This window comes from Corvus hawaiiensis, chromosome 5 (assembly GCF_020740725.1).
Source record: "Corvus hawaiiensis isolate bCorHaw1 chromosome 5, bCorHaw1.pri.cur, whole genome shotgun sequence".
NCBI lineage: Eukaryota > Metazoa > Chordata > Aves > Passeriformes > Corvidae > Corvus > Corvus hawaiiensis.
The window spans coordinates 35534899-35561239 of NC_063217.1; the positions used below are offsets into that span (position 1 = coordinate 35534899).

A 26341-nucleotide genomic window follows, 5' to 3' on the forward strand; every position below is an offset into this window, starting at 1 on the left:
ACCGCAGGGCACCGCGTCCACCTGCAGCCCCCGCAGGACGGCGCGCACGGCCCGGCGCACCCCGTCACCGTCCGCGCATCCACCTGAAGGACCCACTCCGGCCGCTGCGCAGCGGGGTCGGGGCTACCGGGCCGCTTCGCACCGCGCCTACGGGCTCCGCTCGCCACCCTGCCCAAGCCGAGATAAACCATCACCGCCGCCGCTCCCCACGGCTCCACCTGCCGGGCGCCCGCGCTCCGCAGCACCCGTTCGCTCGCTGCCTTCCCCGCCCGCCGCCCCAACGCGCATCTTCCGCGCAGCTGGGTGGAAGCACCGTATCCGTCCCTCCTGAGCATCGGCAACTTTCTCTCTTTCCCAAAAGGAGGCGTGCCTCCAGGGGCTGTTGCCGGGAGCTCACAAGCTGCCGCATCCCTCACAGGCTCCCTGCAAGGCAAACCCCTGGAGGTACTGGAAACAATGCGGAATTACCTAAACGGGCACAGGTCTGCTCGCGGCCGCCGGCAGCCCCACGCCGGCGGGCGAGGCGCCCCTCCGCCCTCCCTCCGCAGGACGGTGCCTGTTGCACGGGCCCCGCGGGCTCCCTGCAGGGCAAAAACCAACTTCGCTCCGCCAGGCGCCCGCGCCGCCTCCGCGCCGCGAACTCGCGTGGGTAGAGGGGCTCCGGGCTGCAGCCCCGAGCGGCAGCAGAGGCCAGCGGCTCGGACAAGCCTCCTCTCCCGACAAGGCTGAGCTGTGCTCTGCAGAGTGGGACTCCCCTTTCCCGCCCCCCGCGGTTTCCCTCTGCGCAAAACCAATTAACCCCGAGCGCTCGCCCTCCCGCAGAAGGCAACACAGGGGGTGCGGGAGCCGACAGGAGGCAAAGTTTGATAAATGAGCAGCTCCTGCAGTGACAGGTGACTACGGAGCGGAGGCACCCTCCGCGCCGCGCTGGGCAGAAGTGCGGCAAAGAAGCACTCACCTGTCCGTTGCCCTCCGGCAGGCGCGGAGGGGAAGGCGGGCAGGCGAGAGACACAGCCCCGCGCCCCTCTGCCGTCCGTCGGCCCCAGTGGCGGGCAGGATGCCGGGCGGAGGGCCCGCAGAGCGGCGGGGCCGCCTGGAGCAGGCACCCGTCAGCGGAGCAGGTGAAGCGGGGCGGTCGCCGCCGCCGGAAAGCAACACGTTTGGCTCTGAACTTTGCAGCTCCAGTCACAAACAAACAAATAGAGTCCAAGAAGGACCTCTCCCATCCGATCCCAGCCTTCTCGGCAGCCGCTGCCTCTCTTATTGGTGCGGAGGTTATTTATTTATTTGATTTCTCCCCCCTCCCTCCCCTCCTCCCCTCCTCCCCTTCCACACACCCCCCCTTCCCCTTCACTTCCCCTATCCCTCCCCCCTCCCCGGCCTTCCCTCCCCTCCCTCACGCCGCGCAGACAGCCCCGGTCCCAGCGCGTCGCACGGCGCGGCCGGGCTGCTCTGCGGCCGGCGGCAGCGCCGGGTGCCGGGCGAGGGGCGGGCGCGCCGCGGGGAGGCGGGAGCGGAGGCGGGCGGGAGCGGGGCAGCCGCGGCACCGCTACCGGGCGATAGCGGAGAGCGGGCGGGAGGTGCTCCCGGACGCCCGATCCTCCGCACCGGGCAGCGGGCGCGGGAGGGTGATCCCCGCCTTGCCGGTGGTCACCTCAGGGACAGGACAGCAGGGCAGGGGATGAGTGGTGACCGGAGCCGGGGAAGAGGGTGGCCGGCAAGTACCGGGCTGCTGCCGCGAGGAACCCGGGGGCCCCCACGGCGCTGTTTTGCGGCCCTCACCAGTGGGGAGCCCCCGCGGCCGCGGTGCGGCGGGAGCGGCTTGGCCGCGGTGCGGCAGCGGCGGCGCCGGGAACGTGCTCCCGGCAGCGGGAGCGGGAGCACAGGAGGGGATGCCGCGCTCGCGGTGTGCGCATACTGGCAGAGCCGGGGGGTGTAAGTGCCTCTGTATGTGTGTTTACGTACGTGTGTCTCCGGTAACGTTGCACGGAGCTTGCTTTCAGGGAGACCCTAGGCTCGCTAGCCGCAGCGTATTTCGTGTACAGCGCTTTTCCGTTTTGCTCAAGCTTGTGCGTGATCAGTGCAGCGCAAGCTTTAATTTGCCTCTGTCTTATCAGATGCTGAACCTTTGTTTGCTGTTTTGTTGCCCTTTTTCTCCCCCGTCCCCTAAATCCACGTGCAACTGAAGCAACACAGTAGGTCTCGCTTCTCCAATCCTTAGGGCCAAGTACACCGCTGTGGTTATTGTAAGGAAAGGGGACGTGAGTTAAAAGCTGGGGAGGTAAGATTCCATGAAGGATTCCTTTCACTACTCCTGCAGTATCTGTCCTAGCTCAGTATCTCGTTGCAGCTGACAGTGGAAAAAAATGTTACTGTCCCACAGTGGCTGTTTTTATACTGCTATACACACACGTGACAGACAGAATATTGACATTCTTGCCTTCTCTTCCATCCCTCTCCCTTTAGAAATTAAGGTTCAAATTAGATATCCCAGTGGTAGACGAGAGAAGTGTAAAATCTGTGAAGTTGGTCCAAACTCTTCAAAATGTTTGGGGAGGGTGAGAGTGTGTGCATATATGTGTGTGTGTGTGTGTGTGTGTGTGTGTATGTGCGCTATCTGCCTGGTTGGTTTTTGCTGGCTAAAATTGCCACCCTGCTCCTCGGGCAGTAAATAGACATTCTGGATGTTCTTTTTCACTTCCAGAGGAGAAAAAAAAGAACAACCCAAACCATCACTACAATAAACAAACAAGGAAATAAAAAAATGTGCTTAGAAAATAAACAGTTATTCAATAATATTACTAGGAATTAAAGCGTAAATTATACCCATATTTCTGTTCAGCTGACAAGACATAGAGATGTAAAGATTGCTTTTATCCTGAGTCAGTCAATGAATTTATGTAGATTTGTCATTTCAAACAGACAGTACAAATCTTTCTTTGTGCTGCAACTCTGTAATTCTACCTTTGTCAACTGAAGACAATAAACTAGAAAGATTAATGTACGTTTTGTCTTCAGTAGTAAATCCTATTGTCAAATGGGGAGAATTTTTTATTCAAAGAATTGGATCAATAGTTGACTTTGTTTTGAAGCATTTATTTAAGAAGCTACTTAAAAAGAATGAAGTTCATGCTCTTAACATCCTTAAAGAAATCTCTCAAAGGCAATTATTCTATTTGCCAATCTAGCGGTCACTGCCATGTAGCAACAAAAAGCATGAAAGCTAGATGTGGAAATCCCTTTGGGCTCAGACAGTGCTTTCTCAATGGAAGAAGAACAGTAGGAAATTAAAATGTGAAATGCACTTTAAAAAAGATCTGTTTGAATATTTTAAACAGGTTGCTTTGAATAGGTGAAGTTTCATCTCTAACCAGTAAGCTTCAAGGTCAATGAAATGCAAATGACGGATGCACTCCGTGCCTGAAAGAATGCCACCAACTATACGTAACGTTTAGTGAGCAATATTTAAAGAGTTGACTGCCTGTTTTTTTAATCTGTAAACTCTCTGTTCAGCAAGTATTTGTTCAGAAGACCACAGAGTGTCTTTGGCTGGAATAAACTACTACATTTTCAAAATACAGGAGGTTAATGAAGATATTATTTTATTAACGATGGGCCTATAACGACAGTTGTCTGCATCAGTGAGAAGACACTGAGTGATGTTGGTTAAATTTAGTCTGACACATACACTGTAATACACTATGTGAAATTTCAACTGTTTCACAGATGTTAAAAAGCAATTTCATTATGACTAAACCAAGACTTTCATTTTTATATAGATTCTAAGAAAAGGAAGCACTATGTAAATCCCATAACAAGATTGATCCTATCCTAGCACACTATATCTCCTTCCATTGAAAGTAATTAATTAGGTTGCTGGATACACCTTAAAAGAACTTCGATTTGACTAAGTCAAGCCAATAATCAGTTTTGGTGGCTACTTAATTTATTGATTGTTCACTGGAATTATGCAAGCAGAATATTATTCTGTAGTCTGGAAACATAGCTTAAAATATGTAAGATGGATAGGAGTAAATAACTAAAGTTTAAAAAACAGGCATAAAATAGGAATAAACAAAGAAAGGAAAAAGGAAGACAAAGCTATGTTTCCTAAAATTTCATTTCATGTTATTTACTTGCCTTCATTGGCTTCTTTCATCACTTAAATCCCTGTGATCTCACACTTGGCATTTTGGAGTTTTAAAGGGCTTTAAACTGAGACTGCTAAAAAAAAAATTTAAAAAGCAGTCCCCACTGCCACCCACACACACTGATACAACCTCAAAAATAGCTTTATCTTCTCATATAATGCCTGGTTTTCGTCTGGACTCTTTAAACTGTACTTCCAAGGGTTTAAAGAGCTGCTAACATTGCATGTGGCTGCTGATACACATCCCATGCAGTATGCTGTATTTCAGAAAACCATCTGATGATCTCAGCAGAAAATTAAATGTACATATTAATATTTTCAAATCAGTTACATCTGAGCAAGTTCTGGTTAAATATCAAGAGAGACAGCTAGTCAGTAAGGAGTTTCTCCAAAACAAGCATTTTTTTTCCCTCGGCCATTTTATCTGTGTAGGAGGCTTTTTACAAAAAAGATGGATTTTTCTTCCACATCTGAACAAGCAGGTTTCCACTCCTTTTTCAATTTCTTTTCAGGTGGCTGAAATGCTTTTGATCACAATTTATAAATACATCAGGCAAAGCTGTGAGTAAACTAGCAAGAATATATCAGGCAGTTTGAGATTTAAAATTGTGTCAAAAATCACATGCTGGCATGTTACAAAGACTCAAGAATTCTACATGACTGCACGTTAATGGATAGATAACATTTAATATGTTATGAAATTTTACCTAATTATTACAGTCTTATAAAGATTTAATTAATAGGTTTTTCAGCTAGCCAGAATTTAAAGTATTTTACTGCTGTGAGCATTTCAAAGCCAAGAAAAGGTAGGAATGCTCCCTTTTGCAGACCCAATAATCAATGCATGGCATTTACCTTATCCTGTCCAACAGTAGAGAATTCAGTCTTTGGACTGTTCCCTGGTTTATATAAACAAAGCTGGATATATGAAGCTGATCAGAGGTGTGAGAATGTTTTATATTTTAAAGAAAATGGATGCCAATAAACAGATATGGAATAGGGAAAGAACATCATAACAACTGGATAAAAGGAAAAAAGTATGTAGCCTTTTACGAAAAGGCTGCTTTGTTGGAAGATGATTTGCTTCCCTGTAAATTAAACCTTCAAGTTGAGGTGATAGGAATACATTTGTATAATGAGTTCAGGGTCTGACAACTTTTTGCTTTCCCTGTTTGGTTAGGGGAAAATGATTTCTAAGGAAAAATATAGCCACAGGTCAGGTCAATGGCTTCTAGATAAAAAAGAGGAGCTGCGTTTGGTAGTGGGAATTGCCTGTTTCTGTTTGGGTGACTATGAAGACCTTCAACTTCTGACCTCATCACAGTCTACAACTTCCTAAAGGGGCACAGTGGAGAGAAGCAGGTGCTGATCTCTCTCTGTTGACAAGCAATAGGACACAAGCAAATGGAATGAAGTTCTGTCAGGGGAAGTTCAGGTTGGACATTAGGAAGAGGTTTTTTGCTGAGACCGTGGTCATCACTGGAACAGGCTTTCCCGGGAAGTGGTCATAGCACCAACCATCCCAGAGTTCAAGGAGCAGCTTGATGACACTCGTAAGTCATATGGTTTAGTTTTAGGTAATTCTGCCAGGAGCAGGGAGGTGGACTTGATGATCCTGATAGGTCCCTTCTAACTTGATACATTCTATGATTCTATTCTATAAAAGATAGGGATATCACATGGGCCATTTTTATTATTGTAACTTTAAAACATTCTTGTATGGCCCCATGTGTCACCAGAGTCCTTCACCAGCCAGGAAGAGCTTCTTATTTGTGTCAGGTGCACCAGTAAATTTTTGTGTATGTCCCAAAGGAAGCTGAAAAGAGTACTTTTTTATATATTTTGAGGATGCTTGTGTACCATTCACTGCAACAAAATATTATAATTGTCATAATCCTCTGGCAATTGCTCAGAGGATAGTGCTGTCCAGGTCTGAGCTGGTTTTTTGGAACCAAAATTCTTCCAAACTGCTGAGTTTATGAGCATGTTGATGGGCAGCCTACTGCTGCAAAACATGTCTGAAGTCCTGAAGTTGAAACTGATGTGCATTGGATTATAAATGTTCTGCTGATCCTGTTTGAGGTATCATAGAGGTATCATAGAATCATGGAGTGGTTTGGGTTGGAATGGACCTTAAAGACCATTTAGTTCCATCCCTGCCCCTGCCATGGGCAGGGACACTTTCCACTAGACCAGGTTGCTCAAAGCCCCATCCAACCTGCTCTTGAACACTTTCAGGAACCATGCAGCTACAACTTCTATGCATAAACTGTTCCAGTTCCTCACCATCCTCACAGTAAAAAATTTCTTCCTAAAGTCTAATCTAAACCTGCCCTCTTTCTGTTTAAAGCCATTCCCTCTTGTCCTAAAACTATATGCCCTTGTAAAAAGTCCTTATCACTCTCCCTTGCAGGCCCTCTTCAGATACTGGAAGGCTGCTATAAGGTCTTCCTGGAACCTTTTCTACTCCAGGCTGAACAAAACTCAACTCTCTCAGCCTGTCCTCGTAGGAGAGGTGCTCCATTGCTCTAATCATCTTGGTGGCCTCCTCTGGACTCACTCTAACAGGTCCATGTCTTTCTTATGTTGTGGTCCCAGAGAGCTGGATGCAGCATTCCAGGTGGGGTCCATGAGAGCAGAGCAGAGGGGCAGAATCCCTTCCCTCACCCTGCTTGCCATGCTGCTTTTGATGCAACCCAGGACACCTTTGGCTTTCTAAGCTGCAAGTGAACATTTGCTGGGTCATGTCAATCTTCTTGTCCACCCACACCCCCAAGTCCTTCTCCTCAGGGCTGCTCTCAATCCATTCCCTGCCCAGCCTGTATTCATGCTTGGGATTGCCCACACCCACGTTCACAATCTTGCACTTGGCCTTGTTGAACTTCATGAGGTTTGCAAAGTTCCACATCTCGAGCCTGTCCAGGTCCCCCTAGCGCAGACCTTCCCCGCAGTGTGTCGGCTGCACCACACAGCTTGGTGTTGTCAGCAAACTTGCTGAGGGTGCCCTCAATCCTACTGTCTGTGACATTGACAAAGACATATAAGGGGTCACACCCTATATATATAAATATACACCCTGTTAAGCAGGGCGCCTCAGAAGATTAATTGATGGAAACATCTAAGAAAACATGAAGAAAACCTTTCTAATTCTCTGGAATAAGGAAATAATCAAAAGTGAAAGACATGTTACAATTTAAATATATATATTCAAAAAAAAAAAAATATATAATATGAATGCTGACGCCTTTGACCCAAGCTCTGTTTTTACCCATGTAGTGCCAGATGTTGAGTTTTCAAGCAAATAACCAGGATATGCTTGTCTAAGCTTAGACTTCACCTTACATGGCCAACAGCTTTTTGACAAGGAGGGCCGTTGAGTAAGAGATGTGTTTGATTTGGTCCAGTCTGTCTGCTCTTACATAGTTTTGGAACCTCTTCTACAACTCATACTGGAATTGCAATGTCCCTACTGAGTGCCTTACAAAACTACACCCACTTTAGAAAAAAAACCTGTCTTAAAAAAGTCATCACCAAGGCTTCAAAGGATTATGAATTTACGAAATCAAGAAGTTGCAATGGAAACTATCTGTCACTGTAATAGTGAGGACTTATGTTAACAAGCAAAATTTAAAGATGAAAGCTCATCTCTAACAGAGGTGTCTGAAAGAGAACTTAAATATTAAAATTACTTGTCTGAAGTAATACATTTCACAGCTGGAATTTTGATACAATGATAGATATTTGACATTTATAAATAGAAAAGAAAATGTTTGGGTTTCTACCACTTTTCAAGTAGATGTTATAATTTTCATTTTAGTTTATTTTGGTTAGTTTTCTGAAATTATTGCATCTATTGGCTTCATATAAAGGGATGAAACCACACACTTTTTTTGTATTCAGCACTGTTGGTTCTGAAACAAATACATTTTTCAGACATGTGGTCTGTATTGCCCTAGTGTGCGCAGACAAATAGCTGCTAAAATGAACCGTTTGCAGAATTATATATATACACAGGACCCATATATATAATGAAGTTACTAGATTGCCACATAGAAGAACTATATTCTGTAGCATTTTAATGGGGATATTCAAAACCCCTTTCTTTTTGAAATTCTAGTAATGCCTTCCTTGGTCATGGGCTGCCTAGTCTTCAAATATTTCTGCACATGCTCATTTTCTTTAACTGAAATTTGATATATAGACAGCTTGTTTATAGCTGTGGGGGGGAAAAAGATGGTTAGAATATTTATCTTCTAAATCTAAAAGATATTATTTCTTTAATTTTTTAAAAAATTCTCTTCTTTCTTCCTTAAGGAAAATGGAATTGCTATTTGGGAAATAAATTTAGGAGATGTATAACTAGATACCCTATATGCACTCATTTCATATCTTTGGACTTTATTGGGCTAGATGAAGATGAATGAATCATTGTCATGAGAGTGTACAGTTACCATTGGACCAGTGCTTTTAAGTTGCTTGTACTTTCTGTTGGTAAATAGAGTGGAAGGTCCTTAACATTAATGTGGAGAACTGATTTCTGAAAGAGGTTAATTTCTCAAAGTTAAACATGTTCTGAATTATGTTCTTTGGAGATTAATGTGTAAGTTTGATATGAGGTTGTGACTGAAAGGGAAAATAAAGAAGAGGAAGCTTAGTAGCCTGCCAAATGGCCACTGTACCATGACTGAGAAAAGCAACTTCTAAAACCCCAACTTTGTTGGATGACAATACAAGGACACCAGTTAGAAAAAAAAACGTATGTAATATCACAATGTAAAATGTAGGCAGGAAAATATAATTTCATATGAACTAGAAGCTGTGAAGTACAATGGAAGTGAGACCAAGGAACAATCTCTGGCTTAGCTAAGGACATAATATATATATTGCATTATATTAGGCAAGACGAAAAAGCGTATCTCCTTATATATATATAAATGACACCATTAAAATTTTAAGAAATCTGAATTGCTAGTAGTGACAGAAAAAAAGAAAGTGTTCAATATCTATTTCATTTCTGTTTCTGGAAAGATGTAGGAGAGTGCACTTGTACTTCATAATGATGGTGAAGTATTTTCCAAGCAATTAGTTTCTAAGGAAAGCATTAAGCAGTATTTTTATGATGAATATTTGAAAGCAGCTGATTCAGATGAACTGAATTCAGAAGTAGACATATACGGTATTCATTTTAGGGGAATCTTGGAATACTCCAGAAACTCCTGGAAACAGAAAATGTAATATTAAAGCTTAAAAAAAAAACAAAAAAAGAGGAAGCCCAAGCAACGTGATCCATGTTGTAAAAGAGAAGTTAATAGAATGGTGAGGTGGGTTTCTATACATAACAGTTCAAAAGCTTTGAGTGCAGAGCACTACTGCTAGAATTCAAAGCAGAAGGTTTTTGGAAGATAAAGTCTTGTCAAACAAATGTGAATTCTTTCTTTGAGAATGTTAAAGTTTGTCTGATAAAAGTAAGTGCTTTTGTACATCTGCCTCAGTAGTTGTAGGCTTAGAAATTAGATACATAAGCAATACTTTCAAAATTGGGATTGTAGTCTTGAAAATATTTATTCTCAAAATAATTAAAAGGTCATAAAACAGATAAGTCACTATCACACATACACACAACACCACATTGCATTTAAAAGGATTTTGCTCTATTTGTTATATGTAGAAGTAAGTAGTTGTTAGGAGAATAGAGATTAAATTGTTCATATGTATAGTATAGATAAAAATGATAAAAGAATATTGTATCACCTCTTTATGCCCACAGAATAAAATGAAGCCAAAAAGTATAAAATTCATAGAAAAGAGCCCTAAGTGCTTGGATACTGGAGAATATGTCTGATTTTCTTTCCAGTCGGGAAATACTTCATAGCCTTTCTGAAGATTGCCACTAAAACTCCTTAAAGTGTTAACATAGTATGTATTTTTCATTATGAGATCAACTATAGAACAAACTCCGAGAAACAATGATAAATTCTGCACCCCTTCAGGTACTCAAAGAAACAATGGATCTGTCTTTTAATTAGATGTAGACTATGCTTTAACTAAATAAAACATTTAAATCTAAGTCTGAGGCAAATACAAGGGCCTATGATACGTCTGATTCTTTCTGTCCTTGAATCTCTGTTCCATGTGATTTTTAAATATACAATTTTAATTGTTTTAAAATAAGTCTGTATGAGTCAAGTTTGTGGAACAACATGCTAACTCACATTATTTAGCAACAAATTTGCGTGTAAGACACTTTTCTTTTACTGATGTATCTAACACTACTGTTTTCTCCTCATGCTCCCTTTTCACCTTCTAATGTTCCCTTAACTATTTTTTCAAGATTTTAGAAGATTCTAAACCTTACACATGTATAAAACTGGTCACAGTTATGTCCATATAGTCTAATATTAAATTAAAATAGATACTAAATATTCTAACATTGCATTAGAATGGATACTAAATTATTTTATAGATATTTTAAAGGTTTAAACTGAGAGGTAGTTATTACATTTTTAAATTTTAGAGCAAGGACTTGTATTAGACAATTATAATTTCCCTTTGAATAATGTGAAAGTAAAATATACAATATTAGATCAGATCATCCCCATAAGATTTTTTTTCACTCTCATTTTCTGTCAGCAAGAAATATACTGGGTAGTTGCAAAGTAAGTTCCCCATAAAGGATGTTATTTATTCTGCTGATACCTCACTCTCACTAATGAACAGCCAAGGATGCCCAATAGCCACGTGTAAAATCATGGTTTGCTTTGCCTCATTTGTATTTCTTTCTTACTCCCATCAGGATAGCTAAATTTCTGTGCTTTGTCTCTTTCCAATTAACCATGGCTTAATCAATGACAAAACTCTTCCTCTTCTCTCATGAGCAGTCCCAGGTTTTACTGTCGAAAACTTTTGAAAACAAAAAATTATGATTATATTTTTATCTAATTTTTACATTATATAATGTTAAAATATATATTTTATCCCTCCTTAGTAGAAGATATTCCTGTTGCACTTTCAGTGTATAAATTAGGCAGAAATTAGTAATTGGTTTTTAATATTTTCCTATATCATACCCTTTTAAAAAAGCAATCATTTTTGACTGCTGTTATTCATGATTTTGGGGTCATAGCTAGCCTAGGATAAGTAGATTTGCTACCCTGCAGCCTTTTTCATTTTCTCTTAACTGCTGTATTAGAGCTCACAGTTCAGCCAGATGACTCCAAGGCTCCAGCAGAATTCGTGAATAACTGTACCTAGGCCTAATGAGGTACAATTTATCTGTTTGTTCCAGTATTTTCTTCCTTCTAATGTTCAGAAGATTTGTACATTACTTATTCCATCCTCTGGAGAAAAGTGACAAAATAAAGTCTTTACTTGTTTTTTTGCCGTATTGTATTTTAAAATCCAGCCATACCTCCAGTCCTTTCTTAACTTTCCTTTGTCCTTTATTTACACTTTCAAGAATTATGTCTTTAGTTATATGTTTTTTCATGGTCTGCTGTGGAGTCCTCCTAATTTACATTTTACATTTTAACCTGCCAGAAATTATGCTCCTTTCTACAGAAGAAGGATTGAATTATACAAAAGAAAGATTGTATCTGTCAATGACGGAGGAAAATAGTATATTTATGGCTTATAACATATGGATCAGTATATTTATTCATTGATTTATAGTACTTAAGTATTCTTAACAAAAATTCAATAACTTTCTAGACTTACCTTAGATTGAGGGAGGGAGAGCTATCTGGCTGGCAAACATCCTTCTTAATAAGACTTTTCCAGGAGACATCAGATGAATTTTTGTTTCAAATTCCACTCACTTTGTTAATTCAGCTCCACTTTGGAATTTTCTATAGAAAGAAGAGTAATATTGTGGTAAATTAATCTGTAGTTGCGTTAGGAAAGTAGTATTTTCAATATAGAATCATTATGTTAAAATTTGTGACATACCTTAAGAGATCATGTGCAAATCTCATCCTTCCACATTTGTCCATAGATCATGTGGACTGACACTTTAGAGCTTTTTTGGAAAAAAGGATATAATCTGCCTGTAGCATAAAAACCTTGTGTGATATTTGCTATTTCAATGGCAAAGGGAAGTCTGTTTGAAGGGAATGACATTCGTAAGTCAGTAATATCATGTCTTATCCTTACTTGTGGGATAGACATAATTTCTGTTTCATCTCCTCTTCATCATTCTCTTCATAGTCCTGTGCATGTATTTTTTCATTGAGCTGTTCTCCATCTGTAGGACAGTGCTTGATACACAGAAAAATAGGGCTTAAAGAACATTTTAGTACAGTTTAGAGGAAAGCGGAAATTCTGCTAGTAATTAGTTTTAGAAAATATCAATATAGTTGATATTATGCTTAATGATTATGCCTTGTGGACCTCAAAAACTGTTGGGACCTGATATATTCTTTAAAATCTAGGAACATAAAGTATAAAATAGAATATACTAAATTGAATTAGTAAATTGCTTCAAATGTATAATTTTAGACCAAGGTAATAATTTCCTGTGTTCACAGAAAAGTGCAAGAAAATGGCAGTATTTATTTATATTATTTGTGCACAAATTAATTGTACTGCCTTTTGTCATTCAAAACTTGTTTATACAAATTAGATGTTCGAGCTATATACTAGCATTTTTCTGCTGGAATGATTGTACTCATATAGTAAGATATTTCTATGAGGCATATTTAAGGTCTTTTAAAATATATGTTTATATTTTCACATATCTAGAAATGTTTATGTATGTGTATATTTATATTTCTTGCAATTCTTAGATTTTTTTTCTTCTTGCAAAGAACTTCAAATGACTGCAGAAAATTAATTAAGATGTACCTAAGCTTTTGGCTGGATCCAATGCTATTGTATTGCCACTGGAAACAGTCATATTGGATAAAAGTGTGTTAACATGGAAACAAATATTTCAGGTCTCTAAATCCAAATTACATTTTCCAGTGTCACTGCAAAAGCCACCAGACAAACACGTAATATTGAAATTGCAGAAGTGTCATGTGCATGACACCCACAACACTGTTAGACTTTTCCCCTATGAATGTTTATACCAGTTGTTGAGATCAACTAGTCAAAGGTTTTGGTATCCTGGTACTTCTGTTGATTTGCATTGTTCTACAGATCAGGCTCTGTGGTAATTCCTATATACAGTGCAATGAGAAATATTATAAAGAAATCATGGTCGTAATGGAAATAAAAGAGCTGGTTCAGATTTAGGACTAATTACAATGGCTGTAGTTTTTCTACAGCTAGTGCTATTACCAGATCAGGAATTTACATGTAAACTCTGAGAGATCTCATTTCATGTGTCTGTCCTGGTTGCTCTACGCTGTTCCATATGACTGCTTTGCATCCATGGAGCGTGAAGCATCTGGGATACATCTTTAATACAATCACTGTTTTGGCAGAGTAGCAACAGGTAGCTTAGAGGTTCCTCACTCGGGTACTGGTAATGCCATAGCTGTATAAGAAATCCCTTGCTGCTTGGTACTAAGTTGATTATTTTATTTCAGTAAGTTAATTGATTTTTATCCCCTTCTGTCCTTTCCACCTTTCCACTGTGTTGAAGTCTGAAAAAATCTGTCATGAGCAAGAGGAACAAAAAATTAAAATTGAAAAGCTTAGATGTGCTCTGAGACAATGGGAGAATTGCAGTGCTGAGTACTGTATTGCACATTGTTAAGCTAATTCTTAAATATATTAAAAAACAAATACTGAAAACAATGTACTATTGTCAATGAGCATGCAGAGTATAATGAAACAATCTCACTTATTTTTTTTAAATCGTTACCTGATTTAAATTAGATAATCAGTTTCAAGCTACTACATTCAGTAGTAGTTGGTCATTGTCCTGCACACTGATCTTTCAACTAACTGCTTTTCCTCTTATCTCATACGCTTTTTTTCTTTACTCTTCCTTTTGTTTTTTTCAAGAAGATAATACAGAAGTGTGAATCCTTTCAAAACCTGTCACATGTTGATTGATCCTGTCTATTTACCAACTCAAAATACATTTTTAACACCTCCAAGATACTAAAAAAAGAGGTTCATATTAAATCTATATATTGATACCCAGCTCTGTGTTTTTTATAAAGAGACAAAGCTGTCACTAGCTGCCTGAGTGTGCTAAAGAAATGAGAATTTGAGGGAAGAGCCACTTCAAGCTTAACCCAGGCCAATGAAGTTATGTGAGTTGAAAAGAGATGCAATTTAACAAATTGGCAGAGACCATTACTGTTTCTCATATCAAGGTTATTTGTGTTCTGACTCTCAGAACGTTGCATGTTGCCTCAAAGACCCAGTGTCTGCCTCCCAGGAATTTCCCTGTGTCTGTCCAAGGCTGAGATAGATTACAGAAATAAGATAATTTATCTTTATGTCAAAACAAGTGTATATATTTAACATACTACATTTTCCATTTTAAAAGTGGCTAAAGGGCAAAGTCATACAAAAAAATCAAAATCAATAGATAAAGTGCTATTGACTAAAACCTTTTTAATTTACTTTTAAATAAAATTTTAGATCCAATTTTGCAGCAGTTACAAAAATATCAAAGAATCGAGTCATTAAGAACATTTAGAACCTTAAGAACATTTAATAATTTAGAAATCATACTCAGGATTTCTGGGAAAGAGTTCTTTATCTTCCAACTGAAATTTATGTTTTTCAGAGTATTTCTTTCTTTTTTCACAGAACAGGAACATTACACAATCTATCACGTATTAAGGAGAAAAAATGTTGATATAAAACCAGTACTTACTTCTCTGCTTTTTACTCCTCCTGTAGGTGGAGCTACAGATCTGCATGTGAAGTCATTAGGAAAACATTTTTTATTAACATTTAAATAATACTGTATTTTTTCAATTCTGTTTTTGGTGAACCATTGTTTTTTTCTTAAGGACTAAAAGAAAAAATATTCTTTTAAAGTATTTGATTAAAGCAGAAGGAAAAATGAAAAAAGACATTTTTATGGTTTAAATTTTGGAGCCCATACAGAACATTGAAGGGTTTATACAGTAACATTGGAAGAAAAAAATATAGAAAAAATATACAATCATGCTTAGATTCAAAAGGTTATCAAGATGAAGCACTTACTATATATGTGTAGAAGCAAATAACTTTTGAGTCAAATATTTATTGACTGATTTCCTGTTCAGTTTAGATGTTTGCAAAGCAATGTGAAGGAACATGTTTCTTTCACTGTTTGTCTGCTTTCTGATGTCATCACTCTGCAGATTATAAGAAAGACTTTATTAGATTCTAGTTTTCTGTTTTAATAGGATTTTTTTAATGCTTTCTTTTAATGTGGTGGCATTGGTATGCTGGCTTTTTTTTCCCCTAAGTGTCAAGTCTCTGCTTGAAAACTCCCTTGCACTGACAATTTAATTTCCTTTTTTCCTTGCTGGAAAACATCAAAGAATCGGAAAGACATTTTTCTCTGAATGTCTGTAGGCAGCAGTAGAACATTCCCAAACACTACTTATTGAACCTGAATTTTCTTTTCTCACATACACCTTCTTACCCTCTAAAAAGAGAGCTTCACAGAGATTTAGTCAGTCATTAGTTTAAATTAAATTTCAAAAATCCTCAGAGAATCTGGCTGAGAGTCCTCCAGAAAGAAGTGGGTATTGCATGTTCCAATGCAAGGAAGCTGTCTTCAATAAAGCTAAAGAGGACAAAAACCCTAACTTTTGGGATGGAATGGCTTTGTTCCTGATATGAAACTAACAGCTAAGAATTCTGTTTCTGGATTTTCTGTTGGTTTCCTGCATGGTTTTGCATGAATAATGTTTCAGTTCTGCAGAGTGAAGCCCTGCTCCTTACACGCTCCTCAGCTGCTTGCATTGACTATTTGTGAAGTGCAAACTCCAGTCTCTTACATCTGAAAACTGTAAAAGATATAAATTCTGCGCTTATTGTATTGTATTGAATGTAGTGTAAAACAGTACTGCAAAACAGTATTCAAAGACAATATGATGACTCTTAAGAAATATGCAGCAAGTATTGGATCTGAAAGTCTGAATAAATAGGCATGGGTGAGATAGAAAATACTAAATGTAGCAATAGTAATGTTCAGAATCTCAGTGTGCTTGTGTCTTTGTGTTCAGGAATTTTCAGGCACCTGAAATTTCCATATAAAGGAATAGCGCTTTCTTAAGTGGCCTAATTCCACTCAAAAAAATGGTCAAATTATAATTAAAAGTACTGACACACAAACTTTGATTGCTTGAAAGAAAAATTTAGGTTTTCAGTCAGTCACTAAGTTGATGCAAAAATTCATACAATAAAAGGGAACTTAAAAAAAAAAAAAGGACTGCCATTAAGCATCAATATTCTTGTATCACTCAGAAAATAGTTAGGAAATAAACTTGAATAAAAATGATTTGTCAGGAGGTATCAGTGGTTGAATTAGAAAACAGTGACTTCATTCATTGAGACTATAGAAGTTTTGTCACATGCCTCAGAAGAATGTGTGTGGATTTTAGCCAGGTTAATCCAGAGGAAATGGAATCTTTAACCTTTTAAAAGATTATAGTGGTCCTTCTTGCTTTGTAGCCACTAATACCAGGAGGAAGTTATGCCTAGCTGATGGACTTACAGTATAGCAAAGCTCATTAGCTCTGTTGTCTTTAGCAGAAAGGTTTATTACTTAGGGGTTGATCTGTGGAAAGAGAAAATCTGCAAGAAAAGTACTGAACGTTTTGTTGTGTTTTGTATGACTTGAAGCTTCTTTCACACATGATTGGGCATTTGGTTGATGGTCACTAGGAGCCCTTGGGCTATCCCAGCTGTTCCAAAAGAAACACCACTACTCAGTCTGTAAGTCACATTGATGTCACAGGAAATATATTGTAGCCAAAGAGAGGAGGACAATCCAAACTTCTATGCAGCTGTTTTCCTTTGGAAGGACTACTGGTCTTTAGACAAGACTAGCTGAAAGCCCTCCAATATCTTCTCTTGCTCTGGTCAGCCCAGTGAGCACAGAAAAGCGCTCCATTTGAGGAACGCGGAAGGCTGTGGCATTGTGGTGCAAAATATAATTATGAAACTTCAGAAAGACATCATAAGTTAATCAGAATTAGACACAAATACTGAATCTGCTACTCTGTAAACTGCCTTGTGCTCAGATTTGCATAGTATACGTGTATCGTGTTGCAACGGATAGTGCAGTGTTCCTTGACTATCTTGGAAGAAGGCATCAAAAGATAATCAGAACTATCTGTGAGTTGGGCCATATTGTCTAATCATTGTTATAGCCAAGTTTTTGGAATCAGGACATGAGTTTGAATATTTGCTGTTATTTAAGGATTGTGCTGTTTGGAGGATGTAGTCATTCAGTTTTCTAGGTATAGTAGAAGCATTGCCTATGCAACTGAATTTCCCCTATAGGGAGAATGAACTATGTCTCATGAGCACACTGCAGTGTTCTGAGAGTAAGTGCTCAGTGCATGTCTGGGGGCTGGCACTGAATCTATATGGTTAATATTCTAATATTTCAAATTAGGATTTATGCAATGTGGCAGCATTTTCACAATGTGTTTCCATCTGAATGATGTCAAACTGGAAAAGCATGCCATAGGCTTGAGAAAATGTTGTTAAGTGCAAACATGCGAGAGCATGTGCTTGTGTCACTGTGTTGGTTGGTTTGGTGCGTCCGTTGTCTTACCTTCACAGAAAAAGTAAAGGGATAGCGTGCCCAAGGAAAGTCATCAATAGTAAATTGAATGTTATAGATTGAGTGAGCTACCAATTCACAGTCATCAGCAAAAAGAAGCTCCCTAATGATGAAATCAGCCATACGTGCCTGCAGACTGAACAACTTGCATCAGTAAGAAACTGAATAAATATAGCTCTGCCAGTGGCACAAAGTGCTTCCAACTGCACACCAGAGAGGAGGTGGAAAAGAGTATGGAAACTATTTATGATATTAAAGATATCTTTCCATTTTCTACCTATCTTACCACCATCTTATTACTGAGACTTAGGTATGTCAGAAATAAAATTTGTAGGGCATTCATGGGTCTGCAAAAGCTTCAAGAGTCCCCTATAATTCACATTGTCAAAATGTTTAGTTATGTCAATGGTCAGCAAGGAAAGACAGTAATTTGAACTGATACTATTTGAAAAGGATCATGTATGTAGTGCTACTCTCTTAATAACTTTACGTGCAAATTTTCGGAAGACAGATTGCACAAAACAGAAATTGAGTACATCATTTTAGGTATTTTCCTAACATTGAAGAAGAGAAATGCCGCAATAATTATCACAGTTTGCATAGTGATTATTTGTAATAGATATTGCTGGTGTCTTTGAATTGCTGTGAAATTGCCTCCTGCTTTCAGATAATGTGAGAACTTGTGGTGTCTGTGTTGCTTTTTCAAATGTAATTTGCCACCATGTCTTTTCCAGACCTGTATTGTACAAAGTCACTGAGTGTACTGGTTCAATGTCAAGACTTTGTAAAAGAAAGAACACTTTTGATTGAAAAATTTGACAAGCCGTCTTGGCATTTTGAGCACAGGAAACTACAAATTTCAGTCTATGACAAATTTCTGTCATTCTCAGAACTGTGACTAAGGATATTTTTACTCTAAACTTCTGCTGCCAAAGTATGGTATTAAGTTTGTTGAGGTTACATTCTGTAACAGGTGCAAAGATACGTGTTCTGTCATTCTCTTACCTAAGCAAGAAATATATACTACAGGTACAGAAACTGCATTGAGTAAGTTGATATTGACAAATACAGATTGGGTTTTGAGCTTCTTTTCTCTAGTAAATGGTATTGATTTCTCTAGATTCAATGTTATTCCAGAGTGCTTTCAGGAGTTATGTTGTTTTTATGTTAATTTAAAGTGTGTTTTTACCATTTTGTCACTACATTCTCTGTTAATGGACACCTACTTCCATCATGACCAATGCGGTCTTGGGCATATGTCCTATATGCAATTTATGCTACTATCAAATCCTATTACCTGCAACTGCTGGATTTTTGTTTGTGCTTTCAGCTGACAATCCAAAATCCACAAGAACACTTGAAGACAGAGGTATAGTTTCTGAAAATTGACAAGAGCTCAGGATAAGTTAGAGGAATTGAAGGGGAAAATAACACCAAGCAGTGTATTCGTTTTTATAGTTTTAGATTGAGGAAATAGTCTGGTTTTTTTACCACAACTATCTAAAAAAAAAAACAGTTCATCTTTTGAAGTCTACAAAAATAAAGCAAAATGTAATTTTTATTCAGAATGAAACAATCAAACAAGATAATCAGTGTATATATGGCACAGCTTAAATAAAAATATGTATCATCCATATATGTTAAATGATATATTAAACAGTTCAAAACTAAGTGATTAATAATTATTTTCTTACAGTTTTTTTTAAAGCAAGTGGAAAGCTATTGTAAAGCTTTCCTAAGATCAGTTTGGCAAGTACAAATGCATTTATGTTTTATATCGGTGTTATCAGGTCTCTATCATTTTCCCCAAAAAGGTGTGAAGCAATGTGTCCATATCTGTGCACCTTCAGAAGACGATCGAAGCAGCCTTCAAATCCTGTTACTCTCTTGCTGGTGAGTTACTGATGATGTCCCTTCCAAGTGCAGTAGAGTAACACACTATGGTAATAATATATAGATAAAATACAGGAAAGAAACTTGCACTGTGCAAGTAATGGATAATATATATATGTACACCATATTTAAAATTATATCCTATCACCTTTTTTACAACAGCCTTTCTATTGAAACAAGAAATCAAACACTTAGGTTAACTTGGTACTATCTCCAGACACTGAGTTCTCATTCTTCTCTTAACTGACTCCCTATATTCTTTATCATTTCCATTCCCCCTCCTCATTCTTTTAGATTCTTTCTGCAAATGAAACATCCTCACTGAGAATCAATCTCTCTTCCCTCTTCTTGCCTTTTCTCTTCCTCTTTTTTTTCCTTCTTCTTCTCCTCCTTCTTTTTTTCTTCTCCTCTTCTTCTTCCTCATTTTTATCAGAAGTAATAAATTATGTAGACAAAATCTCAGAGGCACTGACCAGGAAGTTTTTTTAAAGAAAATGTGAGGGAAAACACCAGGCAAAAAATAGCAGAACATCCTTTGATGAATTTCAGAGTATACACTTGTTATGACAAGCTGTTCTTATTACCAGGAGAGATAAGGCCATGCCTTGCTCCTGTGTAGTTAACAAGTGAGATTTCACTTCTGCAACACACCTGAAATGGGTAATATAATATAGAAAAGGTACATAGTATGACATTCATTTTAATGTTTTTTGTATTAGTCTGTATTTAAATAACTGATATATGACCACATAAGTTAGTGGCTCTCAAATTGTGTTCTGTGGTCCATAGTAAGCCTTTTAATCACTTAGGACTGTTGTCCACCTCTCCTCCTCCAACCTTAACCTGAAGAAGGATTAGATACTTTTTCAGTAATACTTTACCAAACAGCCAATTCTTACATTTATTCTACTGTCCAGCTCTTGGTTGAACTGAGTTGGTGTATGCTTTTAGTAATGGAGAGAAAGGAAGGGAGGGACAATTTACTAAGAAAAACTGTTTTGAGGAAGTGAGTAAACTTTCTAAGCAGTGTCACTGTCGCTGCAACAGCCACAGGAGCTGAACTTCATCCTTTAGGCTCTTTGACTTTTATGAAAGTTGCAGTTCATGGCTCTGCCAGGTGATACCAACACGGGCTTGTGCCTCTTTCTCAGTTTCATGCTACTGCCATATAGAAAGAATTATTTTAGAACTCTGCAGTAGTACTTTTTCTCCTTCTCTTTCAATGGGGGCAGTTTTTTCTCCCCTCTTTGCTTCTTTCCTCTACCTTCCCACTAGGAGAGTAGAGGCAGTGACAGTACCATGATGAAGTGCTTGGCTGTGCCAGCAGCAATTAGCTGCTCAAACAGTTGCTTCTCTTCCCTAGAGAAAAGCTAGTAAAGCAGATGAAAGCATCCTGTGGGCTGGACTTGATCAATGGACTACCTGTAGAACCTGCAGAACTCATTAGCATCTTCTCTATTGCTTATAGTCTGCTAGGTGTTAAGGTATATCTAATTTAATTTTAAATTTTATATTCCTTTAATGAGACAGAGTGTGTTTCATAAGGACATTACTTGCAATACATAGAGCAGTTTTGTCAGGGTAAAATGATGTGTGTCTTGGACATAAAGTGCTTACTAGAGGGCTTAGTTGCATAAATATTTCTACTGCTAGAGAAAGCTGTAAGAAAGTCCACCAGTAAAAATCAAAAAATATGCCAAGCAAAATCTTAAACAAGGCTGTATTCAAAAATAATAGAATTTCATTACTTAATCTACAAGCTGCAAAGAAAGCAAGGACACCATGTGTGGGTAAAGATTCTCCTTATCTATGATTTATTATTTCTGAAGACTGAAAGGCCAAATCCCAAGAACATCAGTGGAAGTTACATGCAGCATTCTGGCAGAATTGTACTCCAAAACAACAGTTAACTACCTTCTAAGGTGCTATAAAAGATATTAGAGGGTTAAATGTTCAGCTTGTAGCTGTAGCATTTAAACTTGAGCTTGGGAAATTTACATTCAATAAACACCCTTGCTAAGTTCTTTTCAGAAAACAAGTCTCATGCATTTTTATGTGCTTCTGTATTATTCAATATGCTACACCTTACTTAGACTTAGTCAGAGTTCTGAAAGAAAATAAAAAATACAACTGGGATAGTTCTTAGATGTAGTCTGCCAAATATTATTTTGCCCAGGTCATGTGTTGTGTGCTATCATTAGTGTTCTGTGCTGGAAATTTTATTGTTGGTTGGGGTTTTCTGTTTGGTTGGTTTGTGCCCTTTGTTATGACCTTGGGTCTCAATCAGCTCATTAAAAATTAAATTGCTTATTATAACCTGGCTTCATTTTCCACTTTGATCAGAAAGCACAATAGGTTCCTTAAGTGGATTTACCCATAAAATATTCTGGTAATGAGAATAGAAGAGGCAAGTTTAATAACCTTAATATCAAAACAAAAGTTACAGAAATACCACCCAGAGGATAATAACAAACATTTTTTCTTAAAAAAAAGATAAAACTCCTTGAAATATGAAAATTCTGGGTTTTAGCTTATTAGATTAATATCTTTAACAATTTGAAAGAGGTATAATTTCCATTTCTTCCATGGCTAGTTCTCATCTCCAATCAGCCTGTCAACATTACGGCTTTATTTAATTTGTACTTCAATAATTTGAATTCAAAGAAGGAGATAAAACTGTTTTAAATCATAGAAAAATTTGCTGAATGGTGTTAATTATCCATTTTTAACAGTTTTTCAGTTTTACTGTGTTCACTTATTACTTTCTATGCAGGAATACTTAGATATCTCATAGGTGTTGCCTCACACAAAGAGTTGGGAATGGGTAGTGGTAGAAACGCAACATCAAAATATTTGTAATGTGAAAGCACAACTCCACTTAGTCTAATTTCACTAGTCCACTTAGTCTAGTTTCTCACAGGGCCTAGGGGAAAGTATGAGAGTAGGAAAAATATAAAATTATACTTGTCCAGCATCTTAACTGTGCTTTCTCTGACCCTATGGTGCCAGTGATCTTTGTGTTGCCTATATAAACAACAATGATCTTAAAGCAAAATATTCCTATGTAAACATGAGTGTTTGATTTTTTTATTAGTATTACTCCCTTTTCTTTAGTTTTTTTTTTTTTTTGTAATTATTCTCTTTCCATTTGTCTCCTTTTTCAAAGGTTTCAGTCATTCTGAAATGAGATCAAATCCCTGCAACTAAAGTGACCAGTCACAAGCCATAGAGGATGAACAGCTCAGCCATGGTTCTGACTGTTGAAAACACACTGGAAATGTTTGCAGAAAGAGATGGAAAAAAATTCATAATGGAGGGAATTGATCAACAATGAATACAGAAACCTAAAACCTACACAGTCTGTCAAATGTAACTTGCACTTGCTAGTTCTAAATGAGTAAGGATCCAAACCAAATAATTAAGAATAACTTTAGGAAGAAACATGAAATAAGTTTGCTTACTATTAAGACAGCCTCTGAAAATTGAATTAACATTAAAATTAGTACTAGTTTTAAATAAATACAGAAAGATGAAACATTTATTTTAGGATTCCATCATAACATTATAGCTGCCAGGCAAGGGTTGGCAAGCTTAACATTTGACAAGGGTAGCTGTTTGAAGCCTGGTCTGCCCTACCTTGAGGAAATAAAAAAGTCTGTCTGTCCCAAGTGACGCCTCAAAATGAGACAGAAAAAGTAAATGGTGACTTGTCAACTCCAGCTAAAATCCCTGAGCATGCCCACATGTGGCAAAGGGCTAGGAAGGAACGTTTTCTTGCTCTTATTATTCATTTTTCAGTCAAGTGCATAGGATTTTTCCTTCTTTATCACACTTTAGAATAGTTACCTTCCCTTTTTTTCTTTTGTAAGCACAAATTGAAGATGTAAATGTAAAGACTGAGTATGCAATACTTTTCAAGGAGTTTATATTGTTTTCAGATTTCTGGAAAATGTTAAAGGTGAGAATTTGCTTATTTTCATTCAAACCTTTTTTAGATCTGAAACTTCAGAATTTCAGGACTTTAAGGAAGTTTCTGTTTAGAATTTTGCAAGAAAAGTTCAAGAGAGAAGCAAAATATTTTACACATCTATTTTTCCCATTTGTAAATCTCCTTGCTACTGTCTGGAAAATTATTGAAATATGGTTGTTTTCTTCAAAGTATTTTGTATTATAAAAGGTCTATTCATGATATGTATATAATAAAGAGTCATTTTATAAAAAAACATTTTATTTTAACAAATTATTTAAGTTCCAAAACAAAGCTGTTTTGTGGATGGAGTTCATGAAGAGTCATCAGCCAGCTGATAATATAGCACATTTTGTAAGCTCTGAAATTGTCTGTTGATATTATTTCTTGACTGAATTATTCAGTTTTGCAATCTGCTATTCATATATATATTTAAATGAAGACATTTTCCTTGGAAAATCACAGTAACCTAAATCGAACTCTGATTTCTGTAAATAGCTTCAATATATTTCCCTACATGATGTGTACACTTTATGCAGCATAATTTTTACAATAAATCTATTAGAATCTTTCATGTGTACAAATATGGAAAATGGCAAGTTTTTTATATGTTCATATTATTTATGGTCACAGTTTATTTTATGGGTTATTTCCTATATGGCAGTAGTTACAAACATGCCAGTATTTTTCAATCTTGGGCTGAATATTGTATTAAATAATTACTGTTCAGAACAATATCCTGATACAGGTCAATGATTTGAAATAAATTTTGATCAATCATTAATAAACTGCACTTCATATATTTCATTTTATCTAATGTACTGCTTTTGGCTGTGTTCTGTATTCATTGTGAGTAGATCGCTCATTAAGGAAAAATTATTCTGTTCTCAAATTCTCCAGCCACTGCCATTCACAAGTGATTAGGTTAAACTAGTTTTAAAATTAGGAAACAATATCAGTAACTTAAGGAGCAGTAATAAGCAAAAGACTGTTAAAACCCAGATGATTCAAAATTAAGATGTACATGAATATATAATAAAATTGATGACACATATGTATATGCATTTACATATTTACACATACAAAATTGTATATATTTACATTTACATGTATGCTTGTAGAGACGAAGTAGAGATATTTTTTAAATATATAAATATATAAATGAATAAAGGGCATATATATTTTCAATACTTAAAAAAATATGGGCTAATACCTAAAATAAGACTTTATTTCCTTGTCATGGGAAGTATCTAGAGCCTTCTTTACGGTTTGTTCCGTATATTCAATATCCTGTAATAAGTGTGATGCTTTGTTGACTGCATTGGCTTTTCTTGTCATTGTTTAGGTTTTGTAAATAAAACCAAAGGGGTTTTGATATATTGCAAAGCATTATCAGTTTCTGTCAGTACTTGGATTGATTGTTTCTCACACAGAATAACAGCACTTGGGTTAACTTCCAGTAAAAATATAACACTTCATAATGTCGCTGTTTCAGCTGACAATAAGGTGCGTGCTCACATGTAAGCATGAGTTCAGTCCATCCCAAATCAAAGCACTGTAATTTACATTTAGTATCTGAGAAGTTAGTTTTGCTAAGGTGTTTGCACCTTTCCCATTGTTTTCAGGTATATAATGGTTAGACCTTTGCTTTTAATTTAGCAGGTAAAAATACGAGTTCAGAAGTATTTAGTTCCTAGTTAGTGCCAAGTGTTTAACAGGATTCTTGTCTGAGTTTAGAAAAGTCGTACTACCTTCATTACACCATTTATAAACTAATCACCTGTTTCACCTTCCTCCCCACCCCTCAGCTTATGCAGACTGAAATTTGTTTATCTATTTTCATCCAGGAAGAGGAAGTAATTTAAAATTCTCTCCTGGTAAAACAAAACTGTACTTCTTTGGTATGAGGTTTGTACTTCATTATTTTTGAGATAAGCCTTTGAAAATTCTTTCTGCAGGTAGACCTTGTTCACTTCACAGAGGGAACATGCATTTCTAGTGTATCGGGTTGTTCTGAAAATATGAGTGGTTTGAAGTAACATGAGGGAAGGATTTGGTACACTGAGTCAAATCAGTTTCTGATTACTTTTCTTCTTGTGGAGACTACCCTGTTGTGTTGAAATATGTCCCTGCAATGCCATTCGGATAATCGACACACTGAAGAACCACCGGCTTGTTAAAGGGCAGAGAACTGAAGCACCGATAACTTTTTGCTCTTTCTCTTCCTCCATCTACCATCCTAATAATTGCCATTAGGCATCAAGATTCTGTATATGGAAGTGCCTTTATTATTGAAGCAACAATAGTTGCTTTCAGCTATTCTAACATCTGAAACTGGGGTTCACAGTTGCCTGACTTTACTATGATTGTTATCTAGATTGTTGTGCTTTTCAAAATTATTTCCTCTGCTCCTTTCTCCCAATTTTGACACTTTTATTCTGAATCTCTAGTGAGGCTGTGTGACTTTCTGCCATTTTCTGTTGCTGTAGAGAAAGCATAAACATAGCTATGGCTTTCAGCTTTCCCCATTATCCTCAAAATCATGCAACAGAATTTAATGTTTGGTGGTTTTTTGTCATGTCCTTTATGTGCTATTTTGAGCTTATCTATAATCACCATCTACACTTTGTGGCAAAATGTA

The 26341-nt window shown here is 37.7% G+C and overlaps 2 protein-coding genes across 23 annotated transcripts in view; one reads left to right on the forward strand and one right to left on the reverse strand.

Annotated features, from left to right (window-relative positions):
* The window catches only part of TENM3 (teneurin transmembrane protein 3), a 1328112-nt gene extending 1326843 nt beyond the window's left edge, over positions 1-1269 (reverse strand). For 18 of the 22 annotated variants that reach the window (XM_048302939.1, XM_048302936.1, XM_048302938.1 and 15 more), the window contains exon 1: positions 959-1269. The gene's annotated coding sequence lies outside the window, so the exon portion shown is untranslated. The remainder of the gene's footprint in view (positions 1-958) is intronic. The other 4 variants (XM_048302964.1, XM_048302957.1, XM_048302955.1 and 1 more) reach the window with 1 other exon arrangement.
* Positions 1058-24512, forward strand: LOC125326643 (collagen alpha-1(I) chain-like). The gene is made up of 4 exons (XM_048305103.1): positions 1058-1274; positions 1410-1935; positions 19655-19733; positions 22900-24512. Exons 1-4 carry the CDS (start codon positions 1058-1060, stop codon positions 22918-22920), a joined length of 843 nt encoding a protein of 280 aa, XP_048161060.1. The 3' UTR covers positions 22921-24512.
* The last annotated feature ends 1829 nt before the right edge of the window (positions 24513-26341 follow it).